Raw genomic sequence first — 17,924 nt, forward strand, 5'->3', positions numbered from 1 at the left:
GCTGTGAACAAAAAATTTCAAAATTTCCTTTCACTCGCCAGCGCCTCTGTCGTCACAGCATGACAAAGTGTAAATAAATGGCCTAAGTAGGAAAAGTCTTTGGCAGCTACCTTTGCCACCTCCAAAAGTATTAGCAAAAAAAAAAAATATTGAGAAAGCACTATCCAAATGGTGGTGCATTCGTCGTGTGATCACTTTGTAGCTCGCACTCTGGTTCTTGAAATGCTGCCATAACGTCTTGTTCTCAGCATTAGTGAGATTGCAGTATTTCTCACAATGTAAGCGGCAGCCGTAAGCAGTCTTATGCACTTTGAGGAAAGCAAGGACTCTGCTGAGACAGCCACAACCCAGATATATATATATAAATATGTTACTGACTGCTGCACTAGCTCTTCCAAAGTGACAATGCAGGCAAGTGACATTGCAGACTAATACTAACCAACTGCTCGGGTGGCCTAATTAGAGGATCGTGGATTGTATCTTCGTCTGAAGTTTTTTCATAGTGTTTTCTATTGCCAAACTGGCATAGATTGAGATGAGTACTATCGCTGTCGAAAGAAACGCAAACAATGTGGCGTCTACATGCTCCGTTGTTGAAATTTGTTTCAATTGAGCTTTTACCTAGGTGTACAAAATAGGCGTTAGTCCTGAAATGTAGTATGGGTGACTCTAACGTCTTTCTGCCATCACTGAAGTAAAAGCACGATGAAAAGAAATTTGAATAGAGGAGCATGTAGGCACCGCGTTGTTCGCGTTTCTTTCGATCCCGATAGTTCATCAAACCACCCATATAATGTCACAGAGAAAGGACCACGTCTTCAAGGCCAAGGAGTATTCATTTAAGAGTGATGCTTTTAGTCATTCTTTTTTTGTTGGAACAGTTCGTCAGTGGAATGCTTTATCGCCTGAAATTCTCTGTTTCGTCAAACAAAGCATTTTACCAAGCTTTGAGTGCTTAATTTAGGAATGTCTGTATGCATGTTTTGCTTGGTATACCATGCTCATTGTACGCTCAAGGGTTTTAGCATTTGCCCCCCAGCTGTAATGCCATGTAGGTGGTGCAAGTACTAAATCAAATAAATACACTTTATTTACTGGGCAAGGTGGCGCTCGCCACTGCTCCGATACAAAGGGTATACATCTGTATACAGCATAGACCACTTATATCGCATTATAAACGTTACTGCACTGTAACCAAAATGTAGCTTTTCCATGCATTCGCATTTGCAGAATGGCCAGCCTACCTTGCAAAGTGTACCTTTTAACGCATCAGACATACAACACTGCAATCACAGGCAACAAAGAAGTTTATTTGATCTTTTTGTCAAAGCGTTGTAATGAATGAAACAATGACGTTATTTTAATCTGGTGCTGCGACTGAACTGCGTTGTTAATGGCTTCATCTTCAAAAACAGTGAGGTACTTGAGCGCTTGCTCGCTGAGGTTTCTCTGAGCATAGTAGAGGCGCAGTGTGTTGTCTTTGCACGAAACTTCTTCTGCACTTTCACTCACTTCGTCAGGTTCATCCTCGGATAGAGGCTCATCACGATCGCGCACTGCTGCCATGATGTCTTCATCTGTGGCGGCTACTTCACACACAATGCCATCGGGGTCAGCAACGAAAACGAGCTTATCTCGTGCTGGTCCTTGAAATGCTGAATACAACCGTTCAATGGGTTAAAACCATCATGCCTCAAAATCTTTGCAAGGCACCTGGCCTTGGCTTGCAATATCAAGCCATTCACAGGAATGCCCTATGCCTGGACCCTCACGAAACCGTGCAAAAAAAGCCGCGACATCTTCGTAAATCGACGCATGAATCCGCCTTCTTGCAAGCAAAGCGGAGTCTTCGCAGTTGTTGACACAACTTGTCGCTGTTCTTCCTAACGGCGGACACAGTAGCATTGGCGAAACCGTACTTTTTTGCCACGGTAGCCTTTTTTAAACTGCTCTCAACGTGCCTCACAATGCACTGCTTGGTTTCAGGAGGTTGTAGTTTTCTAGCTTTCGGGGGTGTAGACGCCATTTGAACTGAAGATAGCCGAGGCTGGTAGACTTGCTCACATTGTCAGCTGACTTGCCAACGTTGTCAACTTTTCGCTACACGTGACGACACATATCGTGCTCATGGGCTCAGGTGTGACAAGACACTGCCGCACGTGTACGTGGTACGAGCAGCGCTTGCAGCGTCACGCCATGCAGCTGCGGCCGCCACTCTAGCATGCTCGTCTGGCCGTGCCATCACGTGCTTCCCAGTTTTGTCCAATCAGTGTGCCCAACGGAAGCGCATCGGAGAGTGAGAGGAAAAACGCCTGCTTTGGGACTTTTTTCTATCCTCTCCTGCCTTCAGCCTTGTGTTGAACCACGCTGACAACGCTGCCCCGCCCCGCCTGTTGCCCTCTTCTTGTCAATCTGGGAAGCATGCTCCTCGTGCCCGCCTGTGCACACGGGTCTGCGCCGGTACGCGGGCCGCCAGGCTTTCAAGAAACCACACTATACATGGTCTTCAGTTACGCGCTGCCGCATATTAAGCGGTACGTCAATACCTTGAACTCCATGGGAAACGAAACATTTGTCACAAAAAGCCGCATTATAAGCAGTTACGTTATAAATGGTCTGAGCTGTATCTGTCAATGAGCTGTGCTGCTGGTGTAAGGTGCCCACATTATGCAGTTGGTGGTTGCATTGCAGTCATCATTGGCGCCGTAGCCAATGCTGGCCACATGACCCTTCCATGCTGACTCCGTTGGTGGAAGGAGAACAGGGTGTGACACAGCACAGCTGCACTGATAAGGAAGCATATTCACAGGTGTCCACTGAGGCTACTTTCAAGCAATGGCAGGAATGATGTCTTGCCCACAGTGTGTGTCTGGACGTACAGAGAACGGATTGTGGTGCAACTCTTGCGCAGGTACATGGCAAGCTTTGGGGAGAGCACCTGGGGCTTGCAGGAGATGCTGGAACGACACCCCAAGTGTGACATCGTCATGGAGGTGCTTCAGGGTGCCTTTGGGGACTCCTTATGGCCTGTGAAGGTGGGGAGTGCCTTTTTGTAGTTGGTGTGCATTTTAGAACATTCACGGGAACAGTTTGGTAAGAACCACAATGAGAAAGAAGCCACAACTGGAGATAAACTTTCAACAGATGGATAGTCGCATAAAAGAAAAAGAAGCATATTTCATATTGCACCGAGCTTGATTCAAACCCACGCGAGAACAGACCCACTGACTGATCCCTTATACACTTGCATGTTTGCAAACAAACGAGGTGGCGCTGCAGTTGCTAGCGGGCTCGCGGCAGGCAAAAGGCCAGGGAGTGGCGTAGCTAGCAGAGAGGTGTTGAGTGCGGGTTTTCAAGGCTTGTAGGCGCGTTTTCAGTTTCTGCGAATCACAGCAATGGTTGATGCTTTCAACTTAGTGATTTCTCCAAGTACACGAGCTCGCGTTGGTCATGTGCAGCGTATTCAGAGAAATAGTTCGCCACTGTGTATTGTATATATATGGCTAGTAGTAAACAGAAAGCGTTTGTGCCGTTGATTTTTACGCTAGGCATTAAATAAAATAACTTTTTGACACGCTGCACTTGCTGGAATTATTTCACTTCAGGACAGCAGTGAGGGCCTCAGCGTCTGTTGACACGTGTCGCACAGTACGAAAAGTGGGGACAGGGTTGTGTCCCGGGCCGATCTCCTCTGTCTCGCTTAAGCGCTGTTTGTAGCCACAGAGTCATGCACCAGCCAGACCGACTTCTCTTCTTGTTGAACTGGTCTATTTGGTGAAAATTTTTGATTTGTGAAATTATCTTCTTTCCTAGCCCTGGGATCTTCTGTTTTCTGACGAAAAATTATAGCAAAATATTCAGTAGAAATTCATAAGTTATGCTTTTTAGATGTGCGGTCGTCGAAAATTAGGAGGTAATTTCTTTGAGGTTTTCTTTGATTTCAGTGTCGCATTTCTTTGACCAAAGCGAAAGCGAAGAGGCCATAAACGAGGGAATAAGCTTTAAGGTTCGTTTTCTGACCTTTCACATTTTCTGCGATTGGCATCACTCACACCTTCGTAATTTCGTAACGCATGAAAATAGAATCATTCTATTTGTCGCAAACAATTCCTGAGACATTCCTGAGATCATCTAAAAAAAGAACTAATCACGTTGTCATACAGAACAGGGCTTTGTGAACATGCTGGCATAAAAAAATTTGCGCACTTTCTACTCAATTTTTTAAAACCTTGGGGTCACTTGACGAGGCTTGTTATTATAATTACCCAAGAACTGCACCAGGTATAGCTAAAAATAAAAGGCATTACTGAAACTAGCATAGAAATTTCATATTTGCACCAAATTTAGTTACATATCGCATGCATAAATATAACGAAAACACTTTTCATTGCCGCGTCCCCTATCGATCTCGCCACATGTCTGTTAGTAGCATGCCTGCGGCTGTTTCTTTCCAAACAAGTTTCGCTATCATGTACTACCTCATGAAACATGACACATGCATGATGCAATGAAAAAGCATGTGGGTTTTAGCACACTTAAGGTACGCTATTCTAAGCACGCCAACGTGACCGCGCAAGATTGACACAACTTAGCAGACTTCCTTCTACTCGCATCAAATAATTACGTCGGTCATATTAAGAAACAGTTTCAAGTAAATATTAAATGCCATGAAACGCGCCATTAAAACATGCTGTGCAGTTAACAAAAGAACGCATTCCTTGGGGGTGAGTGAATCCACCGGCACCCCCTGCACACTGGCTCAAGGTTGTTGTTGTTGCCTCAAATACGATGGCACATACCCACGGTGGGGGATTGGCCAGGGTTTGGTGCAGATCCAAACAAGAAGAAATTCATCCAGGGTTATCTCAAGCGGCTCATAAATACTATAGAGGGATCTGAGAGAAAAAGAAAAGCACCAATTTTGAGAGCACTTGAGGAAATTGGAATGAAAATCGGGGAAACCAAGCGGTGCGAGTAGAATAACTCAGTTTAAAGAATTAATCAGAAAGAAAATAATTTTGAGAGGAAAGTAAAGGCATCGAGAAGTCAACACAAAAATCTCCCGGTTTCAATGTTATACTTGTGAAGAAGCTGACACACCTGCCTAATGGCATGCCCTTTATTTATTTATTTATTTATTTATTTATTTATTTATTTATTAATACCTCAAAGGCCCCATTGAAGGGGTATTACATGAGGGGGTGGAACTTCAGCAGTAAATTTCTTCAATTGACGATCTGAATGACGTTGAGTCGATCTGATCAACGATGGCGTTTGGCAGGTCATTCCAGTCCCTTGCTGTATGAATGAAAAACGATGACAGATGCGCAGAAGTGCGGGCAGGGGGGAGGGTAGACTGCCTTCCCGTGGTTTGTGTGATTGGAGATGCGATGTGCGGGGCTGATAATGGAGTTGAGATGTGGATGATGATAGAATTTATGAAACAGACACAGTCTGGAAATTTTTCGGCGGTTCGCTAAAGTTGTGAGTTGAGCATTGCGTTTTAGTTGAGTTACACTTACATGATAAGAATAGGCTGAGAAAATGAAACGAGCTGAGCGATTCTGAACAGATTCGAGAGTAGTGGAAAGGTTATTTTGATGAGGGTCCCAGATCGCGCATGCATATTCTAATTTGGGATGGATAAGTGTTAAGTAAGCAAGGGATTTCACTGATGGGGGTGCTAGTAGCAGGGTTCGTCGAAAGTAACCAAGGACGCGATTTGCCTCGTTAGTAATCTGAGATACATGAAAAGACCAATTTAGATCAGGTGTCAAATGGATGCCTAAATACTTGTAAGTTAATACTGAAGTGATTTCAGCATTCCCGATTAGATATCTTGAAGATGGTTGTGAATGACGTCGGTGGAATGATAGCAGAGATCTTTTTTTCACATTTAAAGACATTAGCCATGTATTACACCAGGTTAGTACGTGGTGAATGTCAGACTGAAGAAGCAAAGTGTCATCGCTGTTAGTAATAGGCCGGCAGATAACGCAATCATCAGCGAATATGCGAATGTTAGAACATATGTTAGCAGGCTAATCGTTAATATAAATGAGAAAAAGGAGGGGGCCCAAGACGGTGCCCTGAGGTACCCCAGATATAACAGAGGAATAAGAAGATGAACATTTATTAACAAAGACAAACTGCTGCCGATTAATGAGAAAGCTGCATATCCAATTAAAAACATGTTCGTTAGGATTGAGACGAGAAAGCTTTAGGAATAGTCGTCTGTGAGGAACTTTGTCAAAAGCTTTTTCAAAATCGAGGAAGAGTGCGTCAACAGGAATGTTAAGGTCAATGCTAGAGCTAAGGTCGTTAATAAAGAGGGCTAATTGTGTTTCACAAGATAAACCTTTTAAAAAGCCATGCTGGTTAGGGTGGAAAAAGTTGACGGACACTAGAAATTTTATAACTTGAGAGAAAATTATATGTTCCATTAGTTTGGAAGTGATACATGTGATGGATATTGGTCGATAATTATGGCGAGAAGATGAAGGCCCTTTTTTGGGGACAGGGATGACCTTGCCTACTTTCCAGTCATGGGGTATGATGGCTGATGAAAGGGATTGCTGAAAGATATGAGACAATATGGTGCTAGTGGTATGTTTTGTATTTTTTAACACTTTAGTATTAATTCCGTGAACGCCAGCTGAAGAGGTTAATTTCAGAGTCGATTAATTTGACAATAGCATCAGGTTCAAAGCTCACGTCTGGCATAGGTGGAAAGTTAAAGGGGGGAAAATCGGGTAAATTGTTATCCGGTTCGTGAGTGAAAACTGAGCTGAATGGTAAATTCAACACTTCCGCAACGTCATGATCTTCAATTGGATTATTATCATCGTCACACAGTGCTACATTCCTGATGGGGTTAGGATTGATACACTTCCAGAATTGACGTGGGTTTGTACGAATCATGTCGGGTAGAGTAGAAGAAAAAAACGAGTGTTTAGTTTTGTATACCTGTAGGTTATAGGAGCTTTCTGCTTCGTAATAATTTTGCCACGTGTTTGGGTTATTGGTTATTGGTTTGATGGTTGCATCGAAGGAGAGGAAGACGGGAAGAGTAAACGACTGCCATAATTGAGCTAGAGGATTTTGCGAGAACTGAATTCTCTGCCGCCGACAGTAGAGGATGAAATGATCTATCGTTTGAACGCCCCCGCATGACGCAAGGCTCAAGGTGATCAATACGTGTGCAGCTACATATGTGCTTTTCTTTCTTTGCGCAGTTATAAGTGTACTATGCTGATGCTCAGGTGAATGGACGCATGCTATTAAGTACATTGAGTGGCAGTGCCGATCTACTCCCAGACCTCACGTTTTACTACCGCGACCCATTCCCTGTTAGCCAGTTTCCTAATGGGGTATTTAGTTGTGAGAAACCTATCGGGGCTAGTTTAAGCTTCCTTTTATGCTACTACGCGGATCCAACAGTGACGCAGCTGGTCAATACATGCTGCTTCTGCAGTGCGTAGGCATGATGCAGCCGCCAGTAGCTATGGCAGCTGCGGTAGGCACGGGCAGGCGGAACCTGTTTTGCCTAACATGCGAAATTCACCGCTGACATCAGTGCCACCGCATCTTCGTGACGTCGCGGGGTGAAAGGAGGTCTATACCACTCAGCCATTGCTGCAAGGCTAAATACAGTGTCTGTTGTGGGGAATTCCATATATGAAATGTTAGTCCAGAATCAAATACAGTTGCTGACCGATTTTTCAGACTCTGCATGGGCTGGAAATTTGTCCGAATGATTAAACAGTCGGAAAAATTTGTGAACTTAAGAGTAACTATTCTGTAATTAACTGGCATAAAAAATCGTAAACTTTGCCACTCCCCACGTCCGGCTTGCAGGCAATAATGTTAGAGTCAATATGAGCCACAGTGATGCTTTCATCATTTCCGCACCACCACATGTCAAGATACCAGAGAGTGCAACGCGGCATGAGCATGAGCAGTCTTGTTTCTGTTGGCAGTGTCATTCGTGAAGACATAGAGAGGTAACCCTCAGGAAGAAGACCCCTCCTCGCGGGTGGCGTCATCCAAGCCATGGCGGGTGCAGCAGTTGTCCCATTTTCAATGCATGCTGTTTGTAGGCCACGTAGATGGCAGCAATGAGCACGTCATTATCTCTAGTGGCAGCAATGAAAAATAAATAGCCAAGCCCGTCCCAGCTAGTCCTTCCAATCGACTCTCTTTAAATTTTAAGATGGCACATTTTACAGTGGGCGGAGAACTTGTTGATTGTGCAATGCCTGCTCACATTTCTATTATGCTGAAAAAAACAAACTTTTGGTCGAAAAACGACCTCCACGGAATTGTTTTGCATCTGTTTTAGTCTGAAAAATGGAACTTTTGCAGTCCTCAGAGTCCGAAATATCAGTTGTGAAAATGTAAACATTCCTATGGTTCCTTAATTTAATCAAGTCCAAATTATTGGAGTCCAAAAAATCTGCCAGCTACTGTAGATTGTGCCACTCGGAAGAGTGTGCATCATTGACCTGATAATAGGTGGTGATCTTTCAAGGGCACTGACTGCTAGACGCACTGGTGGTTGCGGACACTGCACCAATGGGTACACTTAGTAAATCATTAGCATTGTCGTTGTGCACCCGTCATGCCTGGTGCAATTATCCTGCGTGTTCTCGTGCTTGACGACGGCAGTGCTGCACGACTGTACGAAATTCTGGAACGAAGTGTGGTCTAGAAGAGGACTGATATGGGGTAGTTGGTGCATATTGACAGAAACATACCTGTGCAATGAAATGATTTATAGCAACATGTGAGGGAGCATATTGCCGCGAATCTTTGCAGTGCTTGTTTGTTCATTCTTCAAAGCTGCCGGCATGCCGCTTTATCGCTTTGTTTGCGATGCAAGACGCGACTAGATTTATCTCGATTGATCGCAGCCAGGCAGAGCTGATGCTACGTTGTTCCAGAATGTTCCTGTAACTTCGCATGCTTTATCTCGAAAGTTTGCTATCGGCTTTAAATTGAGCACGGCCAACAGCGGCGGGCCATTCGGTTTGATGACCGCCGAGCATGCTTGTGGCTTCGCCGTCACCGAGTAATTCAGCCCATTGTGGGCGCAAGTCAGCCCAATAAACAGTTTTCTTCTAGAAGAACTTTTGTCCGTCTTCATCCCTCCTGACTGCCGTTACCACTACATGACATCTGGTGAAGGTGCGGGGTAGCCTTCCATGTTCTGGACGCCCCCTTCAAGTCGCGACGCCAGCCCCTTGTGCTTCGCATCAGAGTACGAGCCCCCAGTTCACCTAACAAGTGGACGTCTCCAGGGAGAGCAGCCTGAGTTCGGGAACCTGCCAGACTGCACCCGGCAACGAAAAGACGCTGCTACAAGCACCACAACCTCGCAAAAGATGTCGACACCGATCATACTGCACCAGCCGCGGGTGCCGCCAACTTTCAGTGGATTCCTAGGCGAAGAGCCCGAAGAATGGTCAGACTATTTTCAGCGCGTGGCATCATTCAACAAGTGAGATGATGCGGCAAAAATTGGACATATTTTTCTCACTGGAGGGATCAGCACGTACGTGGTACGAAAACTATGAGTCGTCTCTAAAGACATGCAAGCTATTCAAGAAGGAACTCTTGAAGGTATTCACCAGTATCGTGAGAAAAGAAAGAGCCGAACGACTCCTCGAGTACAGAATCCGGCTTCCAAACGAGCCCGTCCGCGGTTACGTTGAAGAGATAAAGCGCCTCTATTACGCGCCGACACCGAGATGACTGAGGAAAAGAAAGTTCAGTTTTTAATGCATGGCTTAAAAGAACAACTCTTTGCCAGCCTCATCTGCAAGCCACCAAAAACAGTCAATGAATTCATGCAAGAAGCCTGCACGATTGAGAAGGCCCTCGACCTCCGGGCTCAGCAGTACAACCGCCCTTCCTATGTCTGTGCAATCTGTCCGGACAAGGCGACCACCACCAGCGACAACTTGCGAGAAGTGATCCGCGAAATCGTCCGAGAATAGCTACGCCTATTACTGCCAACTTCTTCACAGCCGAAAGCAGCGACTCTCATGGATGTGGTACGGGAAGAAGTACAACAGGCACTTGGCACCCCGACGGCCACAGAACCCCAGGCCATGACCTACGCTGCTGTAGTATGCACTCCTCAGCCCCAACGACAACAACTACGTCCTCTCCGACAGGAACAACTTATTCCTGAACCCTGCCTCCCTGCCCCCGCCCGCCCAGCCTATATCAGCGACGCTCAAGCCCCAGGAAATGCGACGCCTGGAGGATTTCCGACAACCGGCCGTTGTGCATTCATTGCGTTGAGGCCGGCCATATTCTTCGTCACTGCCTGTACCGACGTACCAGTCTTCGAGGATTTGCTGTTGACGCCCCACGACCACACGTCGGCCAACGTCCGCAAGAAATCGACGAGTACATGCGTCTAGAGGAGTACTCGCTGAGCCGCCTTTTTCGCGCACCATCGCTGTGAACCTCGCGCTTTGCGTTGCCACGCCGTAGCTACGCAGCCGCGGTACAAGGAAGGTCTCCCAGCCCCCGTAGGGGAAACTAAAAACAGCAACCTTTGGAGGTGAGTTTGCTCACGAGCGAAACGCAGAAGATCCTCCACCGACCATGCCCCATGAAGACGCTGCACCCGCTACGCTGCTTGAAGACACTACAATCGCTGCACTGACGCTGCACAAAATGACAAGCCCGACCACGATGCGAACTGCCTTCAAAATGGCGCCGCCACCCAGAAAAGCTTCGACGACATGCCCCACCTGTGATTCGCACTGACGAAGCCATGACCCGACGTTGAGGGTGATGTGCAATGCAAGAGCTAGGACATCTGACTTAGAAGTGACTATCGACGGCCAGAAAGTTACCGCTCTTGTCGACACAGGAGCCGATTACTCGGTGGTGAATGGAACATTCGCTGTGCAGCTGAGGAAAGTCACGACACTTTGGGACGGCCCACAAATACACACCGCAGGGGGCCACCACATTACACCACCAGGACGATGCAAAGCCCGAGTGACTCTCAAAGGACACACTTATTCTGCGACCTGTGTTGTGCTACTGCAATGCTCCCACGAAGTGATCTTGGCTCCCGCGAAGTGATCTTGGGTATGGATTTCCTTCATGAGCACCAGGCGATTGTCGACCTACGATGCAAGCTGATCACGCTTTCGACAGACGAAGCCATCACTTCAATGAAAAATGGGGAAAATCACGTTGCCCTGAGTGTCCTGGAGGAAGAAGTGAGCGTCCCACCCCGATCAAGCGTTATTGTGACCGTAGGCGCCACGAAAGCCATTAACGCTGAGGCCATCGTCGAGGGGAACATGCAGTTGCTTCTAGACCGAGGAATCAGCATCGCAAGAGGCATCGCACATTTCCGCAATGGCAAGGCCGAAGTACTGCTGACTAACTTTAGCGAAGAATACTGGCACATTAACAGAGGAACGATGATCGCTTTCTTCGACGAAATATCCGACGTACGAGACTCCTTCACTCTCTCCGACCTCCCGCAGAAGATTCGCCTGACCAAGAGAACTCGCCCACTTTCGACATCAACCCAGCCTTGCCCCGGAACAGACAAGACCAGATCCGCAATCTACTTCGAAGCTATAGCGAGTGTTTTTAGTCATTGCCGAAGGTTCGACAAACGCCAATTGCCAAGCATCGCATTATAGCCGACCAGCATGCCCCACCTCTCCGTCAAAGCCCCTACCGTGTATCGCCGTGGGGACGACAAGCCATCCGGGACCAAGTAGAAGAAATGTTTCGTGACGATGTCATCCAGCCATCAAACAGCCCATGGGCGGCACCGGTTGTTCTAGTGAGAAAGAAAGACGACGCACTTCGGTTCTGCGTTGAGTACCGCCGTTGCCTGAACAACATAACAAAGAAGGACGCCTACCCCCTCCCCTGCATCGACAACACACTGTACCGGCTCTGCAACGCCAAGTATTTTTCATCGATGCACCTCAAGAGCGGCTACTGGCAAATTGAGGTCGACGAAAGAGATCGCGAGAAGACAGCATTCATCACTCTGGATTGGCTCTTTGAGTTCAAGGTGATGCCATTTGGTCTCTGTTATGTACCAGTGACATTTTTCAGCGAGTAATGGATACAGTGCTGGCAGGCCTGAAGTGGCAGATTTGTCTAGTATATTTAGATGACGTCGTTAGCAAGGAGGGAGTATGCCCAGACCCACAGAAAACAGCTGCTGTCGAACAGTTTCTGCCACCGGCCAAGAAGAAAGCAGTGTGCAGATTCTTCGGACTGTGCACATATTACCGACGATTTGTGAAAAAAACTTTTCCCGCATCGCCGAGCCCCTGACCGAACTGACGAAGACAGACGTACCGTTTAAATGGGAAGCACTGCAAGCAGAAGCCTTCAAAAAACTTGAGCGTCATTTACAGACCCCACCGATCCTTCCGCATTTTGACAAAAGGTGGTCAGCGATAACCATGGTGCTGGCTTGCCAATTTGAAGGTCCCCTCTGGCCGCCTCGCTCGATGGAGTCTGTGCCTCCAAGAGTTTGACGTCACTGTCGTTTAAAAGTCCAGACGCAAGCACTCTGACGCCGATTGCCTCTCACGAGCCCCTGTAGGTGCGCCGCTGCCGGACGACGATGAGGACGCCTTCCTGGGACCCATCAGCCCCAGCTCTTTTGCCCAGCAGCAACGCTCAGACCCCGACCTAAAACGCCTCATTGAGTACTTGGAAGGCAAGCTTTCTTCACCCCCCCCCCCCCCCCCCCCCCCCCCCCCCCGCTCCCCGCCTCATTCAAGTGAGGACTGTCTTCCTTCTGTGTACAGAATGATATCCTCATGAAGAAGAACTTCGCGGCGAACAAAACAGCCTACCTTCTTGTACCTGCTTGTCTCCGCGAAGAAGTTCTACAGGCTTCACACGACGAGCCGACAGCTGGACATCTCGGGTTTACTCGCACCCTTCGCCGCATTCAAGACAAGTATTGCTGGCCCCGACTGTCTGGCGGTGTCGCACATTATGTGGAAAACCTGCCGAGTTTTCCAGTGAGGAAAGACCCCTTCCAACCGACCAGCATGATTTCTGAACCCCTTTCCGAAGAATTCGTTCAGGAGAATGGAGTACTGCAGGGATCTATTTTAAGTGCTACCCTGTTTATCATGAAAGGGAATTCCATAGCGAAGATAATTCCAAAGTCCATCATGTATTCTCTCTGTGTCGATTACCTTCAAATAGGGTGCACATCCTGCAGCCTATCAACCTGTAAGCAACAGATACAACTGACATTAAACAGACTTGCAGTTTGTGCAGACAAAAATGGGTTTAAGTTCTCCCCTCAAAAAAAGTTGCTGTTCTTTTCTCGCTCAAGAGAGGTTTGCAGATTGATCCCACCCTGCACTTCAATGAAATTGTACTTCCAGTAAAACAAAAACATAAATTTTCGGCCATAGCGTTTGATATTTAACTTACATTCCTGCCACACATAAACATCGTCTTAAAGGTAGTTTCCCAATCCCTGAATATACTCAAAGTACTATCACGAAAAAGCTGGGGATCTGACAGAACATGTCTTTTGCAAATCTACCGGTCTGTAATACGTTCTACCCTAGACTATGGATGCGTTGTGCATGGTTCTGCGCGGCCATCATGTCTAAAGTGACTGGACCCAATGCATAACCTTGGTTTACGTCTCTTAACTGGCACATACAGAACATCCAACGTAAACAGTCTCTATGTCGAAATCAGTGAACCTTCCCTCCTAGAGAGAACTATGCTCACATGTACATATGTCCTGAAAATCCATTCAGTTCCGAAACACCTCTGGTTTCGAGGATATTTGCCAAAACTTGGAAACACTGGATACCCATCCTGATGTCACCTCAAGGCACAACCCACTCCCCCCATGGTACATTTCAAGCCCAGCAACAAACGTTACAACCCCCCCTCCCCCCCCATGTTACAGCTAGCTTTCGATAGAGTAAATTGCTGGACTAGTTCATTTTCGCTCTCAGCGCAACACGAACGGGACACAAGACGAAGGACTAGCACAAACAGCTCAAAGGTGCTAGTCCTTCGTCTTGTGTCCCGTTCGTGTTGCGCTGAGAGCGAAAATGAACACTTACCAACTCGCCCAAATTTCCGCCTTGCTGGACTAGTTGGTTCATAATGCGCATAGGTGGAACTAGCGAAACAGACGCAGGACAATAACAAGGAGGCACACGCACAACACCGCTGGACTTACAACTGATTTATTGTGAGGAATTCAGCCACATTTATACATACTTCCTGCGCAAGCGCGCACTTTGGACGTGGTGAGGGAAACTTTACGATGATAAGAATTGAAACTCTTTTCAGTGATTATGATTGAAGGGTCATTCATGCATATCTGCTTATTTTTCCTGATTAAAACCCCTTCCAGCAGCTCGAGCTCACGTCTTGATTTTCCCCGATGGATAATACTGACCAGGTGAAACCAAGTACAACAGTGGCAGTCCTCGACATGCAAGGCTAAATTGCTTCCCGTGCCAGACAGAGCCTAAGTTTGTTTCCGTGTTTGTTTCCACTGTTTAGAGTTGTTTCCAGTTTTCCCACTGTATGTGACTTTACTTTAACACACTTTCGAAAAAAATAAACACCGCTCGAACATACATTACAGAAATACTTGGCACAACAAGAAAGTTATGCCAACTACGCAGAGTTCTGCACTGACGGATCAAAGACAGCAAATTATATCAGAAGCGCAGTAGTACAGGTAAATGATCATCATCAGCCTGACTACACCCACTGCAGGGCAAAGGCCTCTCCCATGTCTCTCCAACTAACCCTGTCCTTTGCCCCATGCCTGCAAACTTCATCTCATCCGCCCACCTAACCTTCTGCCACCCCCTGCTACGCTTGCCTTCTCTTGGAATCCACTCCATTACCCTTAAAGGAGCTGCGAAACACTGCTTGGACGGAGATACTGGCTGCACTTAAGATGGATGCTTTGTCACACAGATGCTGACTCAAAAAGAATTACAGGAATCAATGCATAGGAACGGGAGTTATTCATGGAGAAATTTAAAAATGCAAGCAAACAAAATGCTGCCCTCAACTCGATTTTTGCGTGGCTTCCCGTTCCCATTTCGCTCTCCCAATCACGACACGGGGCGGGACCGATCAAAACAGCCTATCTGAGCACGTCACGGAAGTTCGCACACCATGGTTGCCTAATCGCTGTAGCTCGTTCTTGCCAGGGCTGGTAGCACCGTTTTCAAGGCTACAACAACCATGTGAACGCCCAGCTGACCCAGCGATGCTTCATCGTCACGTCGATGGCACAGAAGGAAACACTGATCAGTGGCGTTCCCTGACTTATGAATCCAAACACGATCCGAACTGGATCCGAACTCGAGCGGCAGATACTGCGACGGAATGGTGGCCTGCACAAGATACTAGATACATTTAGCATAGAGCGTACCGCTCCATCGCTACTACTGCTTACCACCTACCATGGCCCGCGCTAGGAACGCGCTTAGTGGTCATGGCGAGCAAGGCGCACGCGTGCTGTTGACGGGAACGCGGCGCCATCTGGCGCCGCCCAGTGATCCTCCACAACTGAAGGCACAACACACGAAGGACGGGACTAAGAAGGAGACAAACGCAGCGCTGAAAGTTTGTAAGTGCTGAAAGCCTTCAGTTTGAGCCATGTACCGACTAGCCCAGACAGATACCTTATTGCAACCCTGCACAAGCTGATGATGCTCACTGCTAAATGTGAAACGAATGGCTTTTTTCTTTGCATCCTTCTTTGGGGCTGAAGTGAACGCTTGTAGCGTTCGTATCGATTCCGCAAAGCCGTTCTCAGATACATAGAGAGTAGCCATAAGTGTTGTGTGCTAGGTCGTAGGACGTGTACAGAGAGGCGCGAAGTCCTTTGATGCAGAAAGTAGCCAGAGCCTCTGGATGTCTATTTTTGTTTTACTTGCTTTACAGCGCTTTTATCTGAGGCAAAATGTGACAAAATGTATCGCTATTTATTAATACAATTTGCAGTATATTTACAGTTTGTCCAATCATCAAGCTCCTGCCCAGAGATGTCATATCTATTTCTAAAAACCGCCACTGTATGATGACACCGTTAGCGGCATGGATTTGTTTTTGCGAGCTAATTAAAATATTAAAAACCGGAGTATACGCGGTACGACTGATGCTAATAGCATCACTATAACACATTCTGTGCAACCAACAGGCAAAACAATGCACTGATTATGTGTTTCGGGGCCCGTTTAAGGACCAGCGGCTATCTTGCCTTTGTATTAGATGCCCTAACCAAGCCCATTTCTTCCTCTTGATTTCAACAAGGACATTAGCAAAAAATAGTAAGGCTGCCAAACTGTGCATCCATTTTACAGCGGAATGTTGTGCTGTCTCTGTGGCTGTAAATAAATAACAGTATCGAAAACAGCATAATCAACGCAGATTCACTTAGTCTGCTAACGGCATTACATTCGAACTCTGAGTTGAAAACATAGTATGTACATAACATAGAAAAAGTCACCACACAGGGATGTATGATAAAATTCTGCTAGGTGGCGAGCCATGTTGGAATAGATGGTAATGAAAGAGCTGACAAATATGCTGCACAACCTCGCAGTTGTGAAATCAAGAAAGTCAGCATGCCCTGTAGACACTGCATGAAATTAATATATAGTATTTGGAATTCTAAATGTCATGAAACAAACAATAAGCTGCATTTTGTAAAGCCTGTCCTCGGGGAATGGAAGATCTGTATGCACCAGGAATGGTTCATAGAAGTAAGTTTATGTCGTCTCCGCATAGGCACACACACCTGACAAAACTTCCTATTAATGAATTAAGACAAACCTCTTTGTGAAAGATGTGGAGATGAGCTCACACTAGACCATATCTTACTGTCGTGCTCAAAACTAAAAAAAGTATAAAAGAAGTGTTTTACTCACTTGTACAATGAATGTATTCCTTTTCACGTAGCGATGCTCTTAAGTGATAATGCAGTTGTTGACGCCTTATGTTTTTAACTTTTTAAGAGAAGCTCGTTTTCTTGATAAACTTTGAATGCCTCGCTTGTCTTTGATACACCTCAGCCACTTTCTCATTCCCGAGAGGAAGGCTGTGGTGTCTATTTCATTGGTTGGGATCCTCGAGATTCTTGCCCAGCCAAGGATGGCCGCTGAGGTTACGTGACCTTCTTTAAAGATTTTACCATTAGCCATTTCAAACATTTTCGCCTTTTACCTTCACTAGGTGGTATGAAATAACATTTTAGGCCCTTTACACCACTGTTGTTTTACACTCTTCTTTTTATAAAATCCAGCATAAAACAATTTTCTGTACCTTTTGCTTGGCGCATGATAGCCTTGGATGCTTATGCGCCGTTAGACCCAACACAACACAACATGCAAATACTATTCCAAGTTTGTGAAACAGTAAAACCTCATTGATAGGTTTTTTAAGAAGCTGGGGGGAAAAGCATATTATCTGAGAAAACATATGATCCAAACCGCCTGATTTTGAGAAATGTAATTGTTGAATGAGGTACAGAGACATTTATTGACAATTTTACACCATAAAAATGTTGATTAGCAATTCTTGGCACAGAATCTTAACAGATCCTTTTCTAGTGTCGCAGAATTCAGTCCGCGTTCGCACTGTCTTAAGCGAGGAAGAACATCGTAACACATCCAGTCCGTCAACGGCAGTGAAGAAAGTAACCACAATAACTTCCTCGTTATGTTCAGATGCTTCGCCTTGTTGCCTCCTTGCCCTTATGCAGCCACGAAGAAACCTCAGTGTTTCTCCTCTTGATGTCGCGTCCCCACAAAAAGGGCTGTCTTGAATGCTAGCGCGCTGTTTTATTTTTTTGGTGGTGGTGGTAGTGGCGCTGCTTCGCCTCCTTACAACAAGGTACTGCAAAG

The 17,924-nt window shown here is 46.3% G+C and overlaps 1 protein-coding gene across 7 annotated transcripts in view; it reads left to right on the top strand.

The window, feature by feature from the left end:
* LOC144096738 (F-box DNA helicase 1-like) overlaps positions 1–17,924 on the top strand; it is a 289,125-nt gene that overhangs the window by 37,364 nt on the left and 233,837 nt on the right. For all 7 annotated transcript variants that reach the window (XR_013306837.1, XM_077629588.1, XM_077629586.1 and 4 more), the window contains exon 4: positions 2,912–3,035. Coding sequence is in view for 6 of the 7 variants with exons in the window: in XM_077629588.1 (XP_077485714.1) it covers positions 2,912–3,035 (124 nt within the window). In the remaining variant the exon portion in view is untranslated. The remainder of the gene's footprint in view (positions 1–2,911; positions 3,036–17,924) is intronic.

The sequence above is a fragment of the Amblyomma americanum genome, chromosome 7 (assembly GCF_052857255.1).
Source record: "Amblyomma americanum isolate KBUSLIRL-KWMA chromosome 7, ASM5285725v1, whole genome shotgun sequence".
In the NCBI taxonomy this organism is placed as follows: domain Eukaryota; kingdom Metazoa; phylum Arthropoda; class Arachnida; order Ixodida; family Ixodidae; genus Amblyomma; species Amblyomma americanum.